The following is a 23,144-nucleotide window of genomic DNA, read 5'->3' as shown; positions in this document are numbered from 1 at the left end:
GTAGGGAAACGCACCATATCCAATTGGCTAGCAGATTGCATTTCCTTCACTTACGCCCAGGCGGGGCTGGCTCTTGAGGGTCATGTCACGGCTCATAATGTTAGAGCCATGGCTGCGTCGGTAGCCCACTTGAAGTCAGCCTCCATTGAAGAAATTTGCAAAGCTGCGACGTGGTCATCTGTCCACACATTCACATCTCATTACTGCCTGCAGCAGGATACCCGACGCGACAGTCGGTTCGGGCAGTCAGTTCTTCAGAACCTGTTTGGGCTTTAGGATCCAACTCCACCCCCCGAGGGCCCTGTTTGTTCTGTTCCAGGCTACACTCTCAGTTAGTTGGTAAATTTTTAGGTCAATCTCAGTTATGTCCTCGCCGTTGCGAGGCCCAATTGACCAATGTTTGTTTTGAGTGAGCCTGGGGGCTAGGGATACCCCATCAGTGAGAACAAGCAGCCTGCTTGTCCTCGGAGAAAGCGAATGCTACATACCTGTAGAAGGTATTCTCCGAGGACAGCAGGCTGATTGTTCTCACAAAACCCGCCCGCCTCCCCTTTGGAGTTGTGTCTTCCCTTGAAGTGTATTGTCTTGCTACATACTGGACTGGCCGGCTCGAGCCGGTTTCGGGCGGGAAGACGGCCGCGCATGCGCGGTGCGCGCGGGCGCGCGAGGGCTAGCAAAGGACTTTGCTAGTAAAGTTTCCGATTGGAGGGGCTGCCGTGGACGTCACCCATCAGTGAGAACAATCAGCCTGCTGTCCTCGGAGAATACCTTCTACAGGTATGTAGCATTCGCTTTTACCCTAGAAGAGGAAGGAGACGTTCAGGCATTAAAAGTGCATAAGCAGTAAGCATGTTCAGTTCTGAATCAAAGGTCATAACATGAAATTGAAATGGCATAAAAATGAAACATTTTATCTTGGAAAGTGGGACAGTTCTGTTTCTCAGTTGGTGGAAGCAAAAACTGTATTAAAAAATGTGGATCAGAACCATGAGACCACACTAGCTGGTCAAGTTTAATTCCTGGTACAGTGCCATAGACATTTAGATAACCAACTTCCTCTTCCTTAGCTCTACTAGACCAATCCATACCAGTAGATGATGTCCCTTTTTCTGCTAGCAGATGGAGGTAGAGATGCTGAACCTTTATCCACCAACATCATTGGTGCATGAAGTGGGTAACTGCACAAGCAGGAGAGAGTCAAAAGGAATAAGAAGACACTAGACAAAAGATTTGATGAAGACCCAGGTTTATTGAAAAAAAATTGTCCAATCTTTGGCTGAATCCTTTGTCAGGGGTTATCAAAATCTCATAGAACAGCGATTCCCAAAATGGGCAATACCTCCCTGGAGGGGCATTGGACTAGTCTAAAGGCATTGAAAAACAAGGTGGGGGAGCTGTACTGTCCTAGGGAAGTACTGGAATGATATGCACAATATACTTGTGTGAACAATTAAAAAGTAAGAGTATCCCTATTTACCATTGTATCAACTTGGTAGCTTGGTGAACAGGCCCACCTGTACACTATTTAACTACTTATGCATATGAACATAGGTTTGCACCATCGCATGTGACAAATCTAAAGTGATGCATATTGGAAAGAATAATTTGAATCATAGCTACCTGATGCTAGGATCCACCCTAGCACTCAAGAAAAAGATGTAGGTGTCATTGTAGACAATACGCTGAAATCTTCTGCCCAGTGTGCGGCAGCGGCCAAAAAAAGCAAACAGGATGCCAAGAATTATTAGGAAAGGGATGCAAAGTAAGACCTAGATTATTATGCCTCTATATCGCTCTATGCTGCGACCTCACCTTGAATATTGAGTTCAGTTCTGGTCACCATATCTCAGATATGGTGGAATTAGAAAAGGTTCAAAGAAGATCAACCAAAATGATAAAGGTGATGGAACTCTTCTCATATGAGGAAAGGCTGAAGAGTCTCTTGGAAAAGATATTGTTGAGGGGGGGATATGACTGAGGTCTATAAAATCCTGAGTGTTGTAGAACATGTGGAAGTGAATCGATTTTTCACTTTTTCAAAAAGTACAAAGTTCCGGGAACACTCAATGAAATTACATGGAAACACTTTTAAAACAATCAAGAGAAATTTTTTTTGCTCAAGAATAGTTAAGCTCTGGAACTCGCTTCCGGAGGATGTTGTAACAGCAGTTAGCATATCTAGGTTTTAAAAAAGATTTAGATAAGTTCATAGAAACATGATGGCAGATAAGAGCCAAATGGCCCATCCAGTCTACTATCTCCTTTCCTTAGCGTAGCACAGACCAATCCAGGACTTGGTTGAGTCCATCTGCCAGCAGGTGGAGATGCAGGGCACTGAATTTCACAGCCCCTAAGAGCCAGTGCACAGTGAGAGCCTCTCAGTATTTTCCATCTCCAGCAGGTGAAGTGTTTCCCCACATTTCCTTCTTTTGGGGTGCTTCTCCTGCATCAGGGCCCTGGTTGTCAGTTCAGTGGAGTCTGTCTGGGAATACCTAGTGGTGCCAGCACCCCCCCCCCCCCCCGGCTGCTATCTGTTCCTCCTTCCCCACACCCCCATCCTGGCTGCTCCCGGTTCTTGCTGGTGGACTTCCTGTGCCTCAAAAAAAAAAAAATAAACTGCAGCACACGCTTCTTAGAGAGTGCAGACAGGAGCTTCTGCTGTCAGCCGGCATAGCAGGAGGGATCTGTGTGGCTGCTGTTGAAGCAGGGTGCTCGGTGAGTACATCTGTTCTTCCCACGCTGAGGATGGTGGCGCCGTTGGAAGCAGTGAAGTGCTGCTCGACATGCAAATTTCCCTCAGGGCAGCGTCCCAAATGCTTGCCTCTGCTGAGGTGGTAGTCTGGTGCTGATGGGGACGGGCCATGAGCCATCACAACTTCAGTCTGGATGGAGAGTCACATGGGCATTTCCCCTCTGCCTTCGCAAGCCGCTTCATCGTCTAGCACGGTGGGGGCAGCCATTTTGGAGTTACACACACATGTTCTCCTTCACACCTGAATGCTGGATTGGAATTGGGACCTGCCTTGTCTGATTTGGTGGACAGTTCTTCAACTCCTGTTCTCCCTGGTGGCTTGTTTGGCAGGAGGATTGTGGTTCCAAGTTTCCTAAGTGGCTCTTGGATGTTTGTCATGTTCTCTGGTATTTGGAGGTGACGAACAACTTCTGGCGCTCTGATCATCTTTGTTTTCTTTGCCGGTCCGTGAATAGATTTGGCTGTCTCTAAGGCTATGATTTCTCACTGGGTTAAAGCCATTTTGTCCACTTATCTGCTTTCGGGCAAGTTGCTCCCTCCAGCTCTTCATGATCACTCAGTTTGGAGAATGGCTACCTCCTTTGTGGAATCTTGGGTTGTTTCCTTGGAGGAAATCTGTCTGCCAGCCACCTGGTCTAATGCATCCACCTTCTCTAAGCATTACAGGCTGAACGTTGCAACACGGGCTTCTGCTTCCTTTTGGTGCAGCCGTGCTCTATGCAGGGCTCTCGACAGCCCACACTATTTGAGGACCGTTTTGGTACATCCCACAATTCCTGGATTGATCTGTGCTACTCTAAGGAAGGTGAAATTAGTTCTTACCTGCTAATTTCCTTTCTTTTAGTATCAACTCCCTTGGTAGTTGCTTTCCTTTGTTTCTCTTGGGAGTGCAGATTGCTCTATGATGTTCCTGGGACTGCTTCAGTGATTGCACCCATTTTGGGCTTCTTGCCCTTCAATTTCCTTGATCCAGAGGAAGGAGACCTTTTCATTGGCCTCTGTTCTGTCTTGAACTACTTTGCTGTTGGTATACTGAGGGGCTTTTACTGTGCAATGGCTCTTAGGGGCGGTGAAATTAGTGCCCTCTCTCTCCACCTGCTGGCAGACAGGCTCAACCTACAAGTCCTGGCTTGATCTGTTGCTATGTAAAGGAAAGAAAAATAGGTAAGAACTAATTTTTCCTTCACTAAGAGATCCGACTTGCCTGTCCCATACTTTCTTAAATTCAGAAATGGTCCTAGTGTCTACTACTTCCACCGGGATGCGATTCCACAAATCCACCACCCTTTCTGTGGTAAAAGTATTACTCCTGAGTCTATAACCTCTTAACTTTATCCTATGTCCTCTGAATTCAGTTTTTCTTCATTTGAAAGAGTCTTACCTCCTGTACACAAATGCCACAGAGGTATTTAATTCTCTCTCCCTCCTTTCTTTCAATGTATATACATACTTAGAACCTTGTCTGTCCCCCATAAGCTTTACGACAGAGACCACTGACCAATTTTGTAGCTGCCCTGTGGACTGACTCCATCCTGTTTCTTTTCTTAGGTGCGGTCTCCAGAATTGTACACAGTACATAAGTAATGCCACACTGGGAAAAGACCAAGAGACCATCGAGCCCAGCATCCTGTCCACGACAGTGGCCAATCCAGGTCAAAGGCACAAACATTCTATACATGTTATGCCTGGAATTGTGGATTTTTCCCAAGTCCATTTAGTAGTGGTTTATGGACTTGTCCTTTAGGAAACCATCTAACCCCTTTTTAAACTCTGCCAAGCTAACCGCCTTCACCACTTTCTCCGGCAACGAATTCCAGAGTTTAATTGTGCATTGGGTGAAGAAAGGTTTTCTCTGATTTGTTTTAAATTTACTACACTGTAGTTTCATCTCATGCCCCCTAGTCCTAGTATTTTTGGAAAGCCTAAACAGACGCTTCACATCCACCTGTTCCACTCCACTCATTATTTTATATACCTCTATCATGTCTCCCCTCAGCCGTCTCTTCTCCAAGCTGAAAAGCCCTAGCCTCCTTAGTCTTTCTTCATAGGGAAGTCGTCCCATCCCCAGTACTCTAAATAGTGCCTTGCCATTTAGAAGGAAAGTCCATAGTCTAGTATTGATGGACATGGGGGAAGCCCTGCTTGCCCCAGGATTGAGATGGGCATGGGGGAAGCCACTGTTTGCCCCGGGATTGGTAGCATGGAGTGTTGCTACTAACTAGGTTTCTGTCAGGTACTTGTCACCTGGATTGGCCACTGTTAGAAGCAGTATACTGGGTTAGATGGACAATTGATCAGACCCAGTATGCTATTCTTATGTTCTTAGCTTAGCGAAAAAGCCTGCCTGTAGCACTATTTACCTGCTTACATCATCATTATACCCGAATTAACTTATACTATAAATTAAGATCCAAAGACAATAATTACCTGTTACTATCACTTGCCTTTTTTGCCTTTTGTTATTTTATATCTCATTCTCAATTTGTATAATTGTTCTTATTGCACTGTAGCCTCTACAGTTTATGTAAGCCACTTTGAGCCTGCATTCAGTGGGAAAAATGTGGGATATAAATGTAATAATAAATAAAATTATAAGAACAGACTCAAATTATCAAACATTCACCAGTTGCAGTTGAATTTAGTTATATTCAGATGTTCTTTATTTTTCATTGTTTAGCTGAAAAAAGTAATAATGGAAGATCGAAGAAGAAATGCAGACAGTACAGCGTAGAATATTTAAAATATGGATTTATTTGAACAGTTGGCTACCACTGTGCTTAATGTGTGAAAAGGCAATGAAACCGTAAAGATTAAATAAGCATTTGATTAAGAAACATGCAGACAAGGCAAAATACTGATGGTTTGTGTGCATCGTACAGCATTTCATTGATTGCCAGGTCTGAAAAACCACATAGAATTGGTGAAGAACTAATCCTTCAGCAGTTACTGAGGGTTCTGAGTACTGATTTACATAAGCCACCACATGATAAAATCAAGACAGTTTTGAACAACAATTCAGTTCAAAGACACATAGATAAAGTGGCTGAAAATGTGGAACACATTGTGCAGTATACTAAAAACAGAATTTGTATTACAGCTGGACGAATCAACACTGCCAGGCAATGAATCCTTTCTTCTCAGTTATGTGCACTTCATAAAAGATGGAAATTTATCTTGAAATGTTATTTGGAAGGCAACTAATAACGGATATAAAAGGGGAAGAGTCATTTTCTGTTCAGCAATTCAAGGACAAGGAAATTCCAACTTACTAATATACTCACAGTAGCAACTGTGGAGCTCCATCAATGATGGGCCTTTACTGTGGCTGTATTTGAAAAACGCAATACCAAATGTTTTTACCATTTATTGTGTGATTCATAGACATTTGGTTGCAAAAAGTCTGAGTGATCGGCTGCATAAATCATTGCACTACATTATTACTGCAGTTAATAAAATCAAAGCTCATTCTCTCAATGATAAATTATTCTGAAAGCTATGTCAAATGTTGACAATTTTAAACGTTTGCTCCTCCGTGCAGAAGTGTGATGGCTTTCAGAGAGCAACTATGTGAGCTGCTTTTATACCCTTTTTTGATGACAAAACATGCTTTGCTAAGAGAACCTAAGAGGTCAGGAATGACCTCGTTTATTTCTCAGATCTATTTGCAAAGTTCAAGGAAATAAGTTTGCAGTTGCAAGGGAAATACATCAGTCGGATTAAGGCCAAGACACTTACTACATTTATTTCAAAGGCATACTGTTCAAAGGCAGTATGGGCTTAGTGAGTTTTTTTTTTACTTGTTTCAAAAATGTTCTGGTGTACAAGAGAGGAAATGGATACAAAATAATGATTTTTAAGTCTGTTATAACCATTTGGATATGCTGCATAAAGAAACTTGTCTGGATGATTTGACGACCACCTTTTGATAGAAATTCTAGATTAGGTTGTAGGGCTGAAGCTACATTACCTCACCTCAAGTAGAGGACAGGCAATTAGGGGACTCACATAATGGCAAAATTATGAAAAGGTAGCACTCTGGTTAGATTAGGTGTAATAAATGTTCCTGCAACTACAGACCCAACTTCATTACAGCCCAGAAAAACACACTGAAAAGAATAGGCTCAGATATTATAAATATAAAAGCTAATTTATTATATTGGCAGCAGAGAAAATAGTGCAACTCTGAGAATGTACTGATGTTAAATTACCCAAAATGATGATAAAGCAGTGAGTTTGTATGTACCTGTCACAGTAAAGTGAAGATAACACACACTCTATACCCTAGTCCTGAACTGAGAAGGACTCAACTCTCATGCAGTATAAGAAAAATAAACGGTTACAACCTGACTTGATACAGAGCTCTCCACCCTTATGGACACTGGAGGTAGAGGCGGGTAAGGAGCTGTTGAATCTCTCAGGAGGATACAGGAGCTGCAGTAGGGACGGTCAGACAGGCAGGATCAGATAACAGGGCCAGGTTTAACAAGCTTCAGATGTCTTCATGATGCAGCCAGCTTGGATCTGGGCTATCATCTGTTTCACTGAAAGCAGCTCACATGGTAACTTCAGATAACATAATGTTTGTGCAGAGATGAATTATATGCTATTCTTGAGTAAGACGAGCCTTACAGTCTAGAACAAGTTGGGGATTTCCGGTGTTTTAGGGAACACAAAATACTGGGACAGGAGCAGAGTTGTTCTGACTATGAAAGCACAACTTTTGTAAACAAGTTGTTGAAGTGTTTTCATTCTGATACAGCCTTTACTGTGTTTAGCAATGGCCTTTTCACTGCACATAGGCTTGAGGACCTATTCAAGCAACAAGCCTTGGCATGAGAGCTGAAGTTGGCCTGAGTCTCTTTTAAAGTCAGGTTCATTCTACTAAATAGCGCCTCCTGTTGGAGTAATAACATTGCAATTTGAAGAAGAACTAATTGAATTACAACATGATTTGGAACTAAAACCAGCACTGCATGCTGGTGCTGCCGATTCAGATTTTTTTTTTTTTTTTTAAATGCAGGGGCAGACAGCCCCCACCGCCCTGCCGTTGGTACGCCACTGGGAGCAGGAGAGGGAGAGAGATCCTTGCACTGGGCCCCCCTTGGAGGCCCGGGGAATTTTGCCCCACCTGCCCTTCCCCCTCTCGGCGGCCCTGCTTTCAATATTAGGCCAAAGCAGTTTTCCGGAACCTTATCAGCTTCCTTGCACCTGCTGTTACTCTATTTTCCGCCTCTGTATATATTCCTGGAGTTGGTACTCTCCTCTCTGGAACCTGTAAGCCACTTTGAGCCTACTGCTATGTGGGGAAAATGTGGGATACAAATGTAATAAAATAAATAAACAGTTGGTTACAGAAAGAAATTTCAGATTGCTGTCCTTCACTATGGACCATAGTTTTAAAAAATTAATAAAAATAAACCCAAAACAAAAAAAACCCAATCATATTTCCAACATCATGTTTGGTAGAATGAGGTTTTGGTGTGGTGGCCCAACTTCTGACTAAACAAAGAAATTGACTCCAAATAGTTGATCGTGGAGATTTAAGGCTCCTACTTAGTAACTTTAAACCAGACATTGAGAAACTGGTGTTGCTTCTTAATGAAGCAACACATGTGGAAGAGGAAATGTACCAAATGACCAAGGCAAACAGAGTAAGAGCGTCTAAAATTTTATTTGCAACTGGTCCAAAGAAAAGACCCAATGTGGTCTTGTTTCAACTAAAAAGCCTTCCTCGGGCCGTAATTGTTCAAACCAATCAACTTCAGAGTCTTAAAAATATGTAGAACAAAAGGGCTCTTGAATTGATGATGTCACTGAGAGATCTGAGCTTCTGCTGGCGTGACAAGCGCTCAACTGATGGCTTGTCATGCCAGCAGAAGCGCAGATCTCTGTGACATCATTTCAAGAGCCCTTTTGTTCTACATGTTGTTGTGACTCTGAAGTTGATTTGTTTGAATCATTATGGCCGATGAGGAAGGCGCTTTAGCCAAAACACGGCCTATGTTGGGTCTTTTCTTTGGGTCAGTTTACCTTTTGCAAATCTTGTAGACGCTGTTCTGTTTGCCTTGGTTATTTGGCACATTCTTTCTTCTCGTTTTTCATATTCCCATCGCTTGTGCAGTGCGTAGCAGCAGACGGATTACTCATTGAATGGTCTTTTTCAAGACCATTTTTAAGATCCTGTCTGCAGATCTTTCATTTGGCATTTTTTTTTCTCGAGCATTGAGATTTTTTCATTATAACCATTGATAATCTCAATTCACTGTTTTCCTTGGTGATCAGACTCCTGATATAGGCCATCTGGCCGAAACACAACGTTGTGTCGAGTCGTTTTCAATGTAAAATTGTTTTATTATTATTTGTTTTAAAACTATTAAACGTATATTTTAATTTCATTTTGGTTCTAGTCTTTGGATAGCCTGGCTCATACTCCCACCTTTTTTTATTTTCATTTTACGCCCCGTGGGATCTACTGAGTTTTCCACGTACGTGGATTCTCTCTAGACATTCTTTCTTCCACCTGTGTTGCTTCTGAACCCTCCTTGTGGAAGGTGTGTGGACCCCACCTATTTTTCCCATTGCTTCATCAAGCCCATCCATCCCATTAAACACATTCAATACATCAAGTAGGTACACTAGTCTATTAAAACTGTTATTTGAAAAATTTGAATTGCTTTTGTGTATTTAAATTCAATTCCATCATCAATATTATAATGATATTATTTGTTTTATAAATAAACCATTATCAACATTTTGAATAATTTTGTTTCTAGTAATAGCTTCATTAGGTGAGGAGAGCACACATTTATGGAACCAAGGGGGCAGCGGGGTGAAAGTTTGGGAATCACTGTCATAGATTCTTGAAACAGTGGTGATAGTGATGAGGAACTCCTCGTGCAGCAGACTGCATGTAGATTATAAAGAGAGAAGCTACCCTCAAGCCCTTTGAAACACCTCCTCATCCCTAACGTTAGCCAACGTTTAGGGAAGAGTGGAGGTGTTTCGAAGGACTTGTGAATATAAGAATAGCAATACTGGGTCAGACCAATGGTCCATCTAGTTCAGTATCCTGTTTCCAACAGTGGCCAATCCAGGTCACATGTACCTGGCAGAAACCCAATTAGAAGTAACATTCCATCCTACCAATCCTGGGACAAGCAGTGGTTACCCATGTCCATCTCAATAACAGACTATGGACTTTTCCTCCAGGAACTTGTCCAAACATTTTTTATACCCAGATACATATTCTTTGAGTGAAAACAATATTTCTTCTTATTTGTTTATAAAAAGTACTTCTGTGTAATTTCATTGAATGTCCCCTGGTCTTTGAACTTTTTGAAAGAGTGAAAAATCGATTCACTTCTATTCGTTCTACACCACTTAGTTATGTCTAAATGATCTTATAGAATTGGTGCTCACTGTGCACACCATTGTGGCATCTACATCAAGCACCAAGTTATGGAATTGCTCTGTTTTTTATGTCCAAGTTAATGAAGAAATTGGTATACATCAAGAAGAAAACGTTGCGTTAAATATATTTTATTTGCTTTTAGTACTTTAACAAGAAATATTCGACACAGAAGAGGAGAGAAAGTAGCAATAAATGTACCAAGTGAGTAAAATTTATTTTTTGATATGGGAAAGAGTGCTGGCTGTGCTGTACTGGTAATTTGGATCCTTTTTAGCCTTCTTTCACTACAGTGATTGTTGGTTTGGATGCATTTGTCAGTCCACGTTTGAGGTGTGCATGCATGATAGCACTGCTGTCATTGGTAGCAAATGTGGCTTGAATCTGTGCCATTACTCTTGCTGGAGATTGGGTGCTGCAGTGGTGAAACTTGCTGCTGCCGGTGTTGAATCATCAGCAGGAAACCTCTGTTGCTGGATTTTTTCCTGTCTGTGCTGTTGAGCTTTGAGAGGGGAAGGCAGTAAAGAGGCAAGCAAAGGGATCTTTACCTATACACACTCCATCTAACATGTACTTTGTTTAACTTAGGTGAAACTTTTTCTTTCTCTTTCAGTATTTAAAGACCGGAATACACAAACTCCATTTATGGAGAAATTTCCAAGTGATGATGGTGAAGGAGGAAAGGCAGCTAAACCAGATCACATATATATGGATGCCATGGGTTTTGGTATGGGTAACTGCTGTCTTCAGGTAAAACAGATTAGAACTACAATGGATTTTGTGGTGGGGTGTTTAAGATAGGAAAGTAAACAATGCTTACATAGTAAGTGACAGCAGATAAAGACCTGAAAGGTCCATCCAGTCTGCCCAACAGTCACATTCATTATCAATTCATGATTAAATCAACAATGAACGTAATATTATATACTTGAGCATGGTCTCTCTCTCTGGTGTTTCTGGGACAAAGACCACAGAGGTCCGCCTGGCTCTGTCCTTATGTTTGAACTACTGGAGCTGCAGTTAAAGACCACACCAGCCTATCCTCAGTATTCTAATTTGTGCGATATTGTAAAAGTCTGCCTGGCACTTCTCTCACATTCCAAATTACTGGAGTTTCCGTCAAAACCCTCGCCAGCCCATCCTAAACCGGATTGCCATATGCAGGACTCATACCGTACAAGCATATCCAACACCAGCCTTAAATTTTACAGCCAGTCACCATCTAAGCAGCACTTGACATGCAAACACACACGTCCATTTAATTTTGGGTTTTTTTCATACCATTCATTTTCTAGTTAGATATCCTCTGTTTTCATTCCATACCTTTTTCAATTCCACCACTGTATTCAAGAAATACAGAAGAACACAACAAGAGGATTACAGAAAAGATTACCGGAATAAACTCGAAGAAGTGAAGAGGGAAGTACAGCTAGTGAAAGTGTAAGCAAAATAAAAAAATGGTTAAACATGTAAAGAGGTGACGACCTTTATAAGTTATATTGGGGAAAGGAGAAAAGCTAGGAATGGAATTGGTAGACTGAAAGATGCTGAGAATAGCTATGTGTATAAAGTGATGAGGATAAAGCAAATTCTTCTGTGTTAAAGAAAATCCTGGAGAAGGATCGAGGTTGTCTTGCGATGGTATATCTGGAAATGGAGTGGATATTGCGCAGTTCACAGAAGAAAACATTCATATTCGACTGGAAAATCTGAAAAGTGGACAAAGCTATGGGGCTGGTTGGGATACATTCCAGAATATTGAGAGAACTTAAAAGAATCCTAGCGGGACCTCTTAAGGATTTATTTAATAGATCTTTAGAGATGGGAGAGGTTCCGCGGGATTGGTGACGAGCGGATGTGGTCCCTCTTCACAAAAGTGGGGATAGGGAAGAAGTGGGAAACTACAGGCTGATAAGCCTCGTGTCAGTTGTAGGAAAAATAATGGAGTGGCTACTAAAGGAAAAGTTAACTTTCTAAAATCCAACAGGTTGCAGAATCCGAGGCAACATGACTTTACTAAAGGAAACTCCTGCCAAATGAATGGTGACCAAAGAACTGAATAAAGGATGTCCACCAGATGTAATCTATTTGAATTTAAGCAAAGCCTTTGATTATGGTTCCTCACAGACTCCTGAATATGCTGAGAGGGCTGAACTTGGGTCCCAAAGTGGTGAACTAGATTGGAAACTGGTTGATGGACAGGATGCAGAGGGTGACGGTAAATGGAATCCACTCAGAGGAAAGAAAGGTGAGTAGTGTTGTGCCTCACGGTTCAGTACTGGAGCCAATTCTGTTTAATATATTTGAGAGACATTACTGAAGGGTTAGAGTGAAAAGTTTGCCTTTTTGTGCGGATTCGAAGATAGTCAATAGAGTGGATACCCCAGAGGAAGTAGAAACCATGAGAAGAGATCTCCAAATATTAGAAGAATGGTCAAAGGTCTGGCAGTTAAAATTTTATTAACATGTCTTCTCTGGGGTATCACCCTTCCCTGGTTCTCTATTGATAATATATCTCTGCTCATGAACCTTACAATATATTCCAAAGACCTATCATATTATTCAACTAATCATTAATAATGTATATCTTATTTTAAAATATTTTAAAAAATATATTTTGTGGTACTCAGGGTGATTAGTGCAGTTAGTGATCTTTTGAAAGCTTCCCACTTTCATAACTGAATACTATTGCCAAACATAATTGTACCTGAGCCCTCCTTGCCTATATTTGAACAGTGCACTAAAGGTCTGTCAAATAGTAAACAATAAACAATTCTCCAAATTTATTAATATTGTTGCGTTTATCTATAGCGTTCAAGAAGACTTCAGTGGAGCCTTCAGTACTTGTGATGTGCCTTTTTTTAAAACCAGCATGCAACTTAATCTTCCTGTCCTCAACATGGAGCCATGTTTCGCTTTCACAGCGTCTTTGGGAGAACAGATCTTAACAGAATTCTCATCTGTGTATCACTACAATCATATCCTGCAATTAAATCAATTTTTCATACCTTAAACTGTACTCTATAATCAAACTCTTCAGCCAAACTTTGACCGGGCATAGATGGGCAGAAAGATGCAAGGTTGTATAGAGAGGGGTATAACCAGCAGAAGAAAGGAGGTGCTGATGCCCCTGTACGAGTCATTGGTGAGACCCCACTTGGAGTATTGTGTTCAATTTTGGAGGCTGTATCTAGCTAAGGATGTGAAGACTTGAAGCGATTCAGAAAAAAGCAAACAAAATGGTATGGGGTTTGCGTCACAGGATGTATGAGGAGAAACTTGAGGACCCTAAACTTTTGTATACCCTGGAGAAAAGTAGTGACGGGATAATATGATGCAGACTTTCAAATATTTGAAAGATATTGGTTTACAAACAAACCTTTTCCAAAGGCCAGAAGGTGGTAGAACTAGAGGACATGAATTGAGGTGGGGGGGGGGGGGAACTCCTGGAATAATGACAGGAAGTACTTTTTCACAGAGAGGGTGGTAGATACCTGGAATGCTTTCCCACGGGAGGTGGTGGAGATGAAAACAGTAACAGAGTTCAAAAATGTGTGGGATAAACACAAATTAATCCTGTATAGAAAGCATGGAACCAAACAAGCTTAGTGGTGATTAAATGGCAACACCAGAAATTGGTAAGTAAAGCCAGTGCTTGGCATATTTTTACAGTTTGTGCCCTGATCGTGGCTGGAAAGATTCAGCTTCCATAACTGGGGAACAAGTTGAGTGACTAGCAGACCTTTACAATCTGTGCCCTGAAAATGGCAAGGACAAATCAAGACCAAGTATACATATCATACCATATACTGTGTTTCTTGATGGGCAGACTGGATTGGCCATACAGGTCTCTCTATCTGTCATCATCTCTACTATTTTACTATCTGAGTCTAGGGTAAGCTCCATTTACAAGCAGGCAATTTTTGTGGGGGGGGGGGGGGGGGGTTTCAATTTGTGGTAACTTCTGTTGCCTATGGAATCGCTGAATATAAATTAAATTGTCATAGTGAGAAGTGGTCAAACTGGTGTTCTTGTTTCATGTTAGAGTAGCATGATGGCCCAGAAATAGCTTGTCATCAGCATTATAAGCAGTTTAGATTGAATTTGCTTGAACTGAGTCTTCAATATGTATCTGAGTTTTAATTGACTCCTTAGAAAATTCCTTGTTATACAGCTCTGTAATGACTATATCTGTTCTACTCTTGAAAATATTTTGAAGAGAATGATCCCAAATAAAATATTATATTGCAACATCAGTCTTAATTTTCCCCCTACTATATGGGTTGGTTTTAAAATTTAAAAAAAAATTCTCTCTTTATGGCTGTAAATGTTTTTCTTTAACAGGTAACATTCCAGGCATGTAGTATTTCTGAAGCCAGATGTCTTTATGACCAGTTAGCAACAATCTGTCCAATTGTGGTAAGTAATAAACATTGGAAATTCACACTTTATAGGAAAGAGAAGTCTTATTCTTCCATATTTCTCTAAAATTGTGGACCCTATAGTGAACTGGGTTTTTTTTAACATGAAGTACAATGGAGTGCTGGAAAGAAATTAAATAGTAAAGGTTTTATCTTTATTACAATTTTCTGTTGACATTGCTTTTGCTGTAAGAGTGAAAGAAAAGGGAACATTGAGCTCTTCAGGTATTACATAGTAACATAGTAGATGACGGCAGAAAAAGACCTGCACGGTCCACCCAGTCTGCCCAACAAGATAAACTCACATGTGTCATTTTTTGTGTATACCTTACCTTGATTTGTACCTGTCTTTTTCAGGGCACAGACCGTATAAGTCTGCCCAGCACTATCCCTACCTCCCAGTCATACTTTTTTTTTAATGGCTGGTCTATGGGTATAATAATATTATACAAACAATTCCAAAACTGCTTAGAGCAAATCCAATTAGAAACTTGTATCATATATAGTTGCTCTAAATCATAGAGATCTAATTGAGCATTTGAACTCATAGATTATCATTGATAATAACTAGCCTCATAAGCCCAGGGTACCTTTATATTAGGACACCTCTGACTGGCTCTCATCGGCTAACCCACCAGCTCGAAACTGCAGAGAAAAACTCTCATATTAATGTTTCACTGAGAGAAAAGTCTGCAGTGTCTAGACTAGTGGGAAAACAATAATAGTCTTGTAAAATAGTAGTTCAAATACTCAACAAATTTCCTTTTATGACCAATGAAACTCTAAGTGGAAGAGTGGCCTAGTGGTTAGGGTGGCGGACTTTGGTCCTGGGGAACTGAGGAACTGAGTTCGATTCCCATTTCAGGCACAGGCAGCTCCTTGTGACTCTGGGCAAGTCACTTAACCCTCCATTGCCCCATGTAAGCCGCATTGAGCCTGCCATGAGTGGCGCGGGGTACAAATGCAACAAAAATAAGTAGCCTGTTATAACTACCTCCCAATTAAGGAGGCCTCAGAGTACAATAGTTTGGGGATTGGAAATCCAATATTGAGGCACTGTAATGTGGGTACTACATTGATATGCCTGTCTTTATTTTTTTGTTAACCTTGCAGTATGACTTTTCTAGCATTAGGACCCATGTATCCATTATTATATTAGTTTTCTAACACTGTAATTCCACCTTCTTCCTTTTGATGCTTGCCGATCCATAGTACCTCATTCAACCTTAACTACAGTAGTTATAACTTCTTAACTGCTTGTCTGAACCATGGATTTAATTTGGTTTTCCCTTTAGACACATCTGAGGAAAAAAAAAACAATACCTCCCCCCCCCCCCCCCCAAAAGAGATCTCGAGCATTTAAATGTCTGCTTATCTCACAATTCGACAAATACTGGACATGACTGAATTCTTGGTATACCTTTATGGCAAAACTTGCAGTGATCTGTTATGTTACTTTTTTGGCACAATTAATGAATTTTTTTGTTTTTTATCAAGACAGTAAATTTATCCTGTTTAATTTTGTGTGGTATGCGCTGCATGCTGAATCTTGCTGTGGTATATAGTGTTTAATTCCCTCTTTATATGTTAGATGGCATTGGAGTGCTGCATCTCCGTTCTACAGAGGTTATGTGTCAGATATTGATTGCCGCTGGGGATAATTTCTGCATCTGTAGATGACAGAACACAAGAGGAGAGGGGACTGAAGGTATGGCATTTTGGATTTCTGAAACTCTTAATTATAGGAATTTTTCCCAGTATATCAATATACTATTATTATTTGCTAATCCTATCTGGCAAACTCCTGTATTTCTTATCAGATTTCAGTGATCATACTTAGAAAGCTGACTCTAGATACACAATGCTTGTTTTCCTAGTTAATTCTGGGAAAATTTCATGTGGCATTGTTAGCCTACTGGTTTATACTGCAGCCACAAGGTGTCGATACCTCTTTAAAAAACACTTCATATCATATAACAATCCTTTCTGCTCGTTCTAAAGTCTCCTTTCAATATCTGTGCCTATAGAGACAAAAATAATAGGTTCACTAAATGTATGCTAAAATTGAGTGTATGGCTTATGGAGCAATGGTTTCACTCAGTCTATTCAAGAACACTTTTCTAAGCATTTGGGCAGCCTAGTCTTTGTTACAAGAAAGAGAGAAAAAATGCTGTGAAACTGCTGTGAGACTATTCCAGCTTTGCTTTTTTTATTTTGTTTAATATTGCAGGTATAAAACATTGAACATAAGGATATCCAGACTGGGTCAGACCAAATGGTCCCATCTAGCCCAGTATCCTGCTTCCAACAGTGGCAAATCCAGGTCACAAGTACCTCACACAATCCCAAATAGTAGCAAGGTTCAATGCCAACAATCCCAGGGCAAGCAGTGGCACACCCCCAGTGTATCTCAATAGCAGACTATGGACTTTTCCTCCAGGAACTTGGCCAAACCTTTTTTAATTCCAGACATGCCAACCACTGTAACCACATCCTCTGGCAACGAGTTCCAGAGCTTAACTATTGATTGAATGAAAAGTATTTCCTCCTATTTGTGTTAAAAATATTTTATTATATAAATATTATGTAACTTGAGTGTCCTCTAGTCTTTGTACTTTTGGAAGAGTGAAAAAAATCGATTCACTTTTACCTGTTCTACACCACCTCAGGATTTTGTAGATCTCTATCATATCCCCCCTCAGCTATCTCTCTTCCAAGCTGAAGAGTCCTAACCTCTTTAGCCTCTCCTCATATGGGAGGAGTTCCATCCCCTTTATAATTTTGATTGACCTTCTTTGAATATTTTTTAATTCCAGTGTCTTTTTTTTTTTCTTTTCTTTTTTTTTTTTTTGAGATACAGTGACCAGAATTGCATGCAATACTCAAGGTGAGGTCACACTAGAGAGCAGTAGGCTTTATAATAATATTCGTCTTATCATCCCGTTCCTAATAATTCCTAGCATCTTGTTTGCTTTTTTGGCTGTTGCCACACACTGGACAAAAGATTTCATTATATTGTTACGATGACACCTAGATCTTGTATGCTGACTCCTAAGGTGGATCCTAGCATCAAGTAGCTATGATTTGGATTATTCTTCCTAATGTGCATATCACTTTGCATTTTCCACATTAAATTTCATATGTTATTTGGATGCCCATCTTTCAATTTCCTAAAGTCTTCCTGCAATTTTTCACACATCCATATATGTCTTAACTTTGATAGTGTTGTCATCCTGCAGATTTAATCACCTCCCTTTTCGTTCATTTCCAGATCATTTAGAAATACATTAAATAGTACCGTTCCCAGTACAGATCCCTGCGGCACTCCACTATTCACCCTCCTCCATTGAAAAATGGCCATTTAACCCCACTCCTCTGTTTTTTGTTCCTTATCCACAACAGAATATTGCCTCCTATCCCATGGTTTGTTTGTTTGGGGGGGAGGGGGCGGGGATTTTTTTTTTTTGGGGGGGGGGGGTTTAATTTTCTCAGGAGTCTCATGGCTAATTTATCTAGATTTTCAGAAAAACTTTTGACACAAGCTACATCAACCTTTATCCATATCACCTTTATTCCATATGTTATTTCAGTTTCAAAGAAATGAAGTAAATTGTTGAGGCATGATTTCCCTTGGTTGCATCCATGCTGACTGCTCCATTAAACTATGTTTGGGTTCAGTAATTTTATTCTTTAGAAACGTTTCCACTATTTTGCCATGCACTGAAGTCTGATTTACTGGTCTGTAATTTCCCAGATCAACCTGGAAACCTTTTAAAAAAAAAATCAGAATTACTCTTACTACTACTTATCATTTCTAAAGCGCTACTAGACATACGCAGCGCTGTACACTTGAACATGAAGAGACAGTCCCCTGCTCGACAGAGCGTACAATCTGATTAGAAACAGACAAACAAGACAAACTGAGATAAGGGAATATTAACGTGAGGATGATAAAATAAGGGGGCTGAACAAGTGAATAAGGGTTAGGAGTTAAAAGCCATCAAAAAGGTGGGCTTTTAGCTTAGATTTGAAGACGGGCCAGAGATGGAGCTTGACGTACCGGCTCAGGAAGTCTATTCCAGGCATATGGTGCAGCAAGATAAAAGGAACGGAGTCTGGAGTTAGCAGTGGAGGAGAAGGGTGCAGATAAGAGAGATTTCCCAGTGAACAGAGTTCCTGGGGAGGAATGTAGGGAGAGATGAGAGTGGGAGAGGTACTGAGGAGCTGCAGAGTGATTGCACTTATAGGTCAATAAGAGGAGTTCGAACTGTATGCGGAAATGGATAAGAAGCAGTGAAGTGACTTGAGGAGAGGGCTAATATTGAGCATAACAACACTGGCGGAATATTAGTCGTGCAGCAGAATTTTTAACAGATTGAAGAGGAGAGAGATGGCTAACTGGAAGACCTGTGAGAAGCAAGTTGCAATAGTCTAAGCGAGAGGTGATAAGAGTGTGGATGAGGGTTCTGGTAGTGTGCTTAGAAAGGAAAGGGCGAAGGACTCAAATACAAATCCACCTATGCAGCTAGCTTTTCCTACCTAAGCACACAACTGTGGAACGCATTGCCAAAAGCAGTAAAAACTACGCTCGACCACCTAAATTTTCGGAAGCATTAAAGACACACCTGTTCAGAAGAGCATACCCCACCGACCCAACATAAGAATACTTGGTCACCTGTGACACGATGTAACCAAAGACCCGTAACGGACATTACGTGATTCTTCTTCCCCCTTTCCCTCTCTAAGTTCCCCCAACTGTACCTACCATACATGTACCATCATTCTACCACAACATCACTTTGTATTCATTCATACCATGTATTTGTTCAGACCGTAATTGGCTAACGCCGTTAATGGTTATATGTAGGGCCACATTGAGCCTGCAAAGAGTGGGAAACTGTGGGATACAAATCTAACAAATAATAATAATAAGAGTGTGGATGAGGGTTCAGGTAGTGTGCTCAGAAAGGAAAGGGCGAATTTTGGGTGGTGATATAGAGAAAGAAACGACAGGTTTTAGCAGTCTGCTGAATATGTGCAGAGAAGGAGAGGGAGAGGTCGAAGATGACCCCAGGTTACGAGCTGACAAGACAGGAAGGATGAGAGTGTTGTCCACAGAATAGAGAATGGGGAGGAGGAGAGGTTGGTTTAGGGGGAAAGATGAGAAGCTCAGTCTTGGTCATGTTTAGTTTCAGATGGTGCTGAGACATCCAGGCAGCAATGTCAGACAGGCAGGCTGATACTTGGCCTGGATTTCGGATGAGATTTCTGGTGTGGAGAGGCAGATCTGGGAGTCATCAGTGTAAAGATGATACTGAAAACCATGGGATGAGATCAGAGTACCAAGTGAAGAAGTATAGATGGAGAAAAGAAGAGGTCCCAGGACAGATCCCTGAGGTACAACCACTGACAGTGGGATAGAAGTAGAGGAGGATCCACTTGAGTATACACTAAAGAATTAAATTGTCACCCTTCAATCTTCACCTGAAAGCCTCTTTTGTATGGAGAATGGCTGAGGCCATCCCATTCCCAGTGAGTGGCGGATAAGCCAGGCTAAGATGCTCGAGGGTCCTGGACTATACACCTCGCCACCTAAGGAGGCAGTAACTGCTCCTCACGAGGCACTCAATGCAGTCTTTGTGTGGAACTGGGCGTCCTCTCTGTCTGTCTCTGTGGTCCCCAAAAAGATTGATACCAGTATCAGATCCACGGGGAACCTGGGTTTTGAGGTCTGTTACCTCACAACTCCATGGTACTGGATACCGCTCTCTAAGAGCCAAGAGTACTATGCCTTGGCTCCCCCAGGCAGGGAAGCTAGGACCTTGGACTCTTTTGGGAGGAAAATGTATCAGGGCCCGCTATGCTCATCGCCCATATTCAGTCATACCAGCTCTTCACGAGCGTCAACTTGCGGAACTCGGTGAGGCAACTGTCTAGCTTGGTTGACGCTCCTCCCTCCAGAGCAGGCTGAGCATTTTTGCCACTGCTCAAGCAGCAGAAAGGTGTGTCGCAATGTTCTTGGCCAGGGGCACTTATGACACTTTTGACATGGCATCCATAATCTCTGCCCAAGGTATAGCGATGCGCAAACTCTCATGGCTGTGTTTTTGACCTGGACCATTCAGTCCCAGCAGAGAATGGCGGATGCCCCTTGCCGGGGGGGGGGTGGAGGGGAGAATCTTTTTGTAAAGAAGGGTTGATGAGCTGGTTGACCAGATCAAGATCACACTAATTTTAGGTCTTCTTTCTCCCGCCGGACATCTTCTGCAAACACTCCTCATCGAGGAGGTATTTGGGTGGGTCACGGACACGGGAGTGCTTTCTATTCTAGGCATAGGTACACTTCTGCGGCTCGCCAGTCTTTCAGGCTCATCCCCACGCGCATCGTTCTCATCAACAGCGTGCGCCCAAGGCCCCAGTCGCTTCCCCCAGCCAAGCAAGGGATGAGCTTTTGACTGGCTCCAGCAGAGCATAGCCACCATAAGTGTCCGTGCCGTACAACGTTCCCAGTTCGGGGGAGGTTAAAATTTTTTTCCCAAAGGTGGCCTCTCATAACCTCCGACCAGTGTGTTCTTCAAATAGTCCAGCCTCAATCTGATATCCCTCAATCTGATATCCAAAGCTCCAAATTTCCACCTAGAGCTCATTCATTCAGCTCCCAGCAAAGGCAGGTACTTGTAGAGGAACTCTCCACCCTTCTAAAGGACCATTGTGGTCGAACCTGTTCCACCAGGGGAAGAAGGGCAGGGATTCTATTCCAGTACTTCCTTGAGCAGAAAGACAGGGGGGAGGCGTCCCATCCTAGACCTAAGGGCCTGAACAAATTTTTAGTCCGAGAAAAGTTCAGGATGATTTCCCTGGTCATCCTTCTTCCCATGATTCAGAAAAACAATTGGCTATTATCGCTGGACTTAAAGGATGCATATACACACATCCGGATACTTCTTGTGAGCTGGAAGTATCTTCGATTTTGACTGGGAACACATAATTTTCAGTACCATGGACTGCCTTTGGGCCTCACGTCAACTACCAGAGTATTTACCAAATGTCTAGCGGTAGTTGCAGTGTCGCTACACAGACTGGGAGTGCATGTGTTTTCCTTATCTCGACGATTAGCTAGTGAAGGGCACCTCGAGGAAGGTGCTCTGGAGTCCATACAGAAGACTATCCAGGTGCTGGAGCTGCTAGGGTTTGTGATAAACTACCCCAAGGGCCCATCTCCAATCCTGTCCAGCAATCGTAGTTCTAGGGAGCCGGCTCGACACAACGGACTGTTCGTGCCTATCTTTTGGAGACGCATGTGGACAACCTTCTGTCCCTCGCGTCCAAGGGTTCAGATGTCACAGTAGGTCAAGCTCGGCAGATGTTGGGTTGTTGGGCCACATGGCTTCCACATTGCATGCTACACCTATAGCACGTCTTCACATGAGATCTGCTCAGTGGACCCTGACTTCTCAGTGGTATCAAGCCACGGGAAGTCTGGAAGATGTCATTCCGCGTGTCCCCCGAGCTTATAAACCGCCTTCAGTAGTGGAACAATTCGATCCCATCACTGATCTAGGGGATTTCCATTCAAATTCCTCAGCCACAAAAGGTGCTGACGACAGATTCGTCACTCCTGGGGTGGGGGTGGGGGCTCATGTGGATTGGCTTCACACTCAAGGTAGCCTGGTTCCCATAGGAAACAGATCTTCAGATCAACCTCCTGGAGCTCCTAGTGATCTGGAACTCTCTAAAGGCTTTCAGGGATCGACTGTTCCAACCAAATTATCTTAATTCAAACATCAGGTTACGATGTATTACACTAACAAGCAGGAGGGCACCGGATGTTGCCCTCTGTTCCGGGAAGCCATCCAGAATGTGGCTCTGGGCACACCCGTCATGGCATGTTTCTCCAGGTTCACTTATCTGGCAGGTATAAAACAACAACCTGGCCGACAAACTGAGGCAGGATAATGCAACCTCATGAGTGTTCTCTGAATATAGGCGTAGCCTCGCAAGATTTCCGAGCGTGGGAAACCCTCGTCGGTGGATCTTTTGCTACTCATCTCAATCACAAAGTTCTGCAGTTCTTTCCAGGCTTCAGGTCCACAATAGACTAGCGGCGGATGCCTTCCTTCATTAGGGGACAGGCCTTCTGGATGCGTATCCTCCGATACCTCTAGTGGAAAAACTTTGTTGCAACTCAACCAAGACTGCGGAACCAAGATTCGGATTGCACTGTACTGGCCACATCAGATATGGTTCCCATCTTTTTCTGGAATTGTCCTCCAAAGAACTGTGGAGATTGGAGTGTTTCCTGACCCTCATCAATCAGAACGAGGGGTCGCTTCTACATCCCAACCTCCAGTCCTCCTGGCTCTCATGCCTGGATGTTGAAGAGCCTAGAATTTGCTTCCTTGGGTCTTTCGTAGGGTGTCGCCCAGGGGTCTTGCTGGCTTCCAGGAAAGATTCCACTAAGAGGTGTTATTCTTTTAAATGGGAGAGTTTGCTGTCTGGTGTGACAGCAAGGCCATAGAGTCCCCTTGTCCTACATACAGACCCTACTTGAATACCTTCTACA

The 23,144-nt window shown here is 42.2% G+C and overlaps 1 protein-coding gene across 1 annotated transcript in view; it reads left to right on the top strand.

The window, feature by feature from the left end:
* Positions 1 to 23,144, top strand: part of GCLC (glutamate-cysteine ligase catalytic subunit) — a 188,987-nt gene that overhangs the window by 66,305 nt on the left and 99,538 nt on the right. Inside the window, 6 exon segments of the mRNA XM_030198967.1 lie at positions 10,306 to 10,364; positions 10,774 to 10,910; positions 14,505 to 14,579; positions 16,173 to 16,190; positions 16,192 to 16,237; positions 16,240 to 16,289. Of these exon segments, the coding sequence (XP_030054827.1) occupies positions 10,306 to 10,364; positions 10,774 to 10,910; positions 14,505 to 14,579; positions 16,173 to 16,190; positions 16,192 to 16,237; positions 16,240 to 16,289 (385 nt within the window).

The sequence above is a fragment of the Microcaecilia unicolor genome, chromosome 3 (genome assembly GCF_901765095.1).
Source record: "Microcaecilia unicolor chromosome 3, aMicUni1.1, whole genome shotgun sequence".
In the NCBI taxonomy this organism is placed as follows: domain Eukaryota; kingdom Metazoa; phylum Chordata; class Amphibia; order Gymnophiona; family Siphonopidae; genus Microcaecilia; species Microcaecilia unicolor.
This window is presented reverse-complemented; position numbering and strand designations above follow the sequence as displayed.